Source organism: Dipodomys ordii, unplaced genomic scaffold (assembly GCF_000151885.1).
Source record: "Dipodomys ordii isolate 6190 unplaced genomic scaffold, Dord_2.0 Scaffold82, whole genome shotgun sequence".
Taxonomy (NCBI): Eukaryota; Metazoa; Chordata; class Mammalia; order Rodentia; family Heteromyidae; genus Dipodomys; species Dipodomys ordii.
Window position 1 is genome coordinate 11,417,058 of NW_012267298.1, and position 1,698 is coordinate 11,418,755.

Sequence of the window (1,698 nt, forward strand, 5' to 3'; positions counted from 1 at the left end):
GCTGTGATGTGGGTGTCCTGGGGTGTATGGAGGCTGTGGAGCGGGTGTCCTGGGGTGTATGGAGGCTGTGGAGCGGGTGTCCTGGGGTGTATGGAAGCTGTGATGTGGGTGTCTTGGGGTGTATGGAGGCTGTGATGCGGGTGTCCTGGGGTGTATGGAGGCTGTGGAGTGGGTGTCCTGGGGTGTACGGAGGCTGTGGAGTGGGGTGCCCTGTGGTGGGGGGCTCTAGAGAGGCTCCAGCTGCGAAGGCCCTGGTGCTGCCAGTCTCCTCTGCCGCGGGGCCCCGCCACCGCCGCCCTGGCCCTGCGTGCTCACCTTGGGGTCCCCCTCGAAGATGACCTGGCCCATGAAGTCGGTGTAGAAGACGGCCTCGGCGATGACGGAGAACCAGGTGAGCAGGTGGCAGAGGCAGAGGCGCGTCAGCTCGCGGGGCATCTTGAGCATGGACAGCCACAGCAGGCGCACGGTGGTCTCGCCCTCGCCCTCCTCGCTCTCCGTGTCCCCGCTGGAGGTGGTGGCCCCGCTCTGGTGGCGGCGCCGGCAGCGCTGGCGCTGGCGCTGCTGCAGGTCGTACAGGTCGCTCATGCTGCGGGACGGCTTGATGAGCACCACCGCGTTGGCCCGCCGGTAGCGGTAGCAGTGGGAGCCGATCTTGCCGTAGTAGGAGAAGGTGCTGGAAGCTTGCCGGCGGAATGTGTGCCTGCGCCGCCTCACGGAGCCACAGGTGGCTGAGGGCTTGGCGGCCACCCGGCTGTGGCTGCTGAGGGCCGGCCTCTGCGGAACGCCGCTCCCGTTGGGGACTTTAGCTTCATTCAAGTGACTGTCCAGCAGCGTGTCCTCCTCCCTGGCCTCCCTGAGGAACGTGGACAGGCGGGGCAGCTTGGCCCTCAGGAGCTCCTGGCTGGTGCTGCGGGGGGTGCTGGGGTAGGAGGCGTCATGGAAGATGGAGGGCTCGATGTCGTGCAGGAAGGGCAGCTCGGGCTCCATGTCCAGCGTGGGGTCCGGCATGTGCAGCACCGAGTCGCTCTTGCTGCGCACGATGTCCACGTCCAGGCAGTCCAGGGAGAGCTCATGCTCGGACTGCACCTCGTCTGGGAACGGGGGGCTGCCGTCCTGCAGGCCCCCACCCAGGGAGTTGAGGCGGGCGGCAGGGGTCAGAGTGCCGCCCAGCCGGGCTCCGGGCAGGGCGGGGGCCTCGGCGGCGCCGCGGTCCTGCTGCGGGATGTACTGCTCCTCCTCGATGCTGAAGAGGTGCAGGGCCACCGACACTGTGAAGATGATGGCGGCGAAGAAGAAGAGCACCTGATTCTGTGTCCGGAACCAGCTGCCCAGGAAGGTCTGTGTCCAGTCCAGTCCACCCAGCACGTAGCCGATGGCCCCACCGAGGCCTGGAGGGAGAAGCAGCGGGTGAGCTGAGCGGGCCTTGTGTCTGGGGCAGCCATTCCCCCTGGGGCCCCGTGTGGAGAACGCCCCACCCAACTCGCCGGTCAGAACCCAGGCTTCGCTGTGCACCCAGAGCAAGAACCCCAGGGCTGAGTCCTGCCCCCTGGCCCCCCCCAATCCCCACTTGCTTTTTTTGTGTGTGTCTAGTCGTGGGGCCTGAAACTCTGGGCTTGGGTGCTGTCCCTCAGCTCTTCAGCTCAAGGCTAGCGCTCTACCACTTGAGCCACAGCACCACTTCCGGCTTTTTTCTTTTTG

General features: G+C 66.7%; 1 protein-coding gene across 1 annotated transcript in view; it reads right to left on the minus strand.

Annotated features, from left to right (window-relative positions):
• Positions 1 to 225: 225 nt before the first annotated feature.
• Slc45a4 (solute carrier family 45, member 4) overlaps positions 226 to 1,698 on the minus strand; it is a 29,977-nt gene continuing 28,504 nt past the window's right edge. The window contains exon 4 of the mRNA XM_013025139.1: positions 226 to 1,388. Within this exon, the coding sequence (XP_012880593.1) occupies positions 226 to 1,388 (1,163 nt within the window). The remainder of the gene's footprint in view (positions 1,389 to 1,698) is intronic.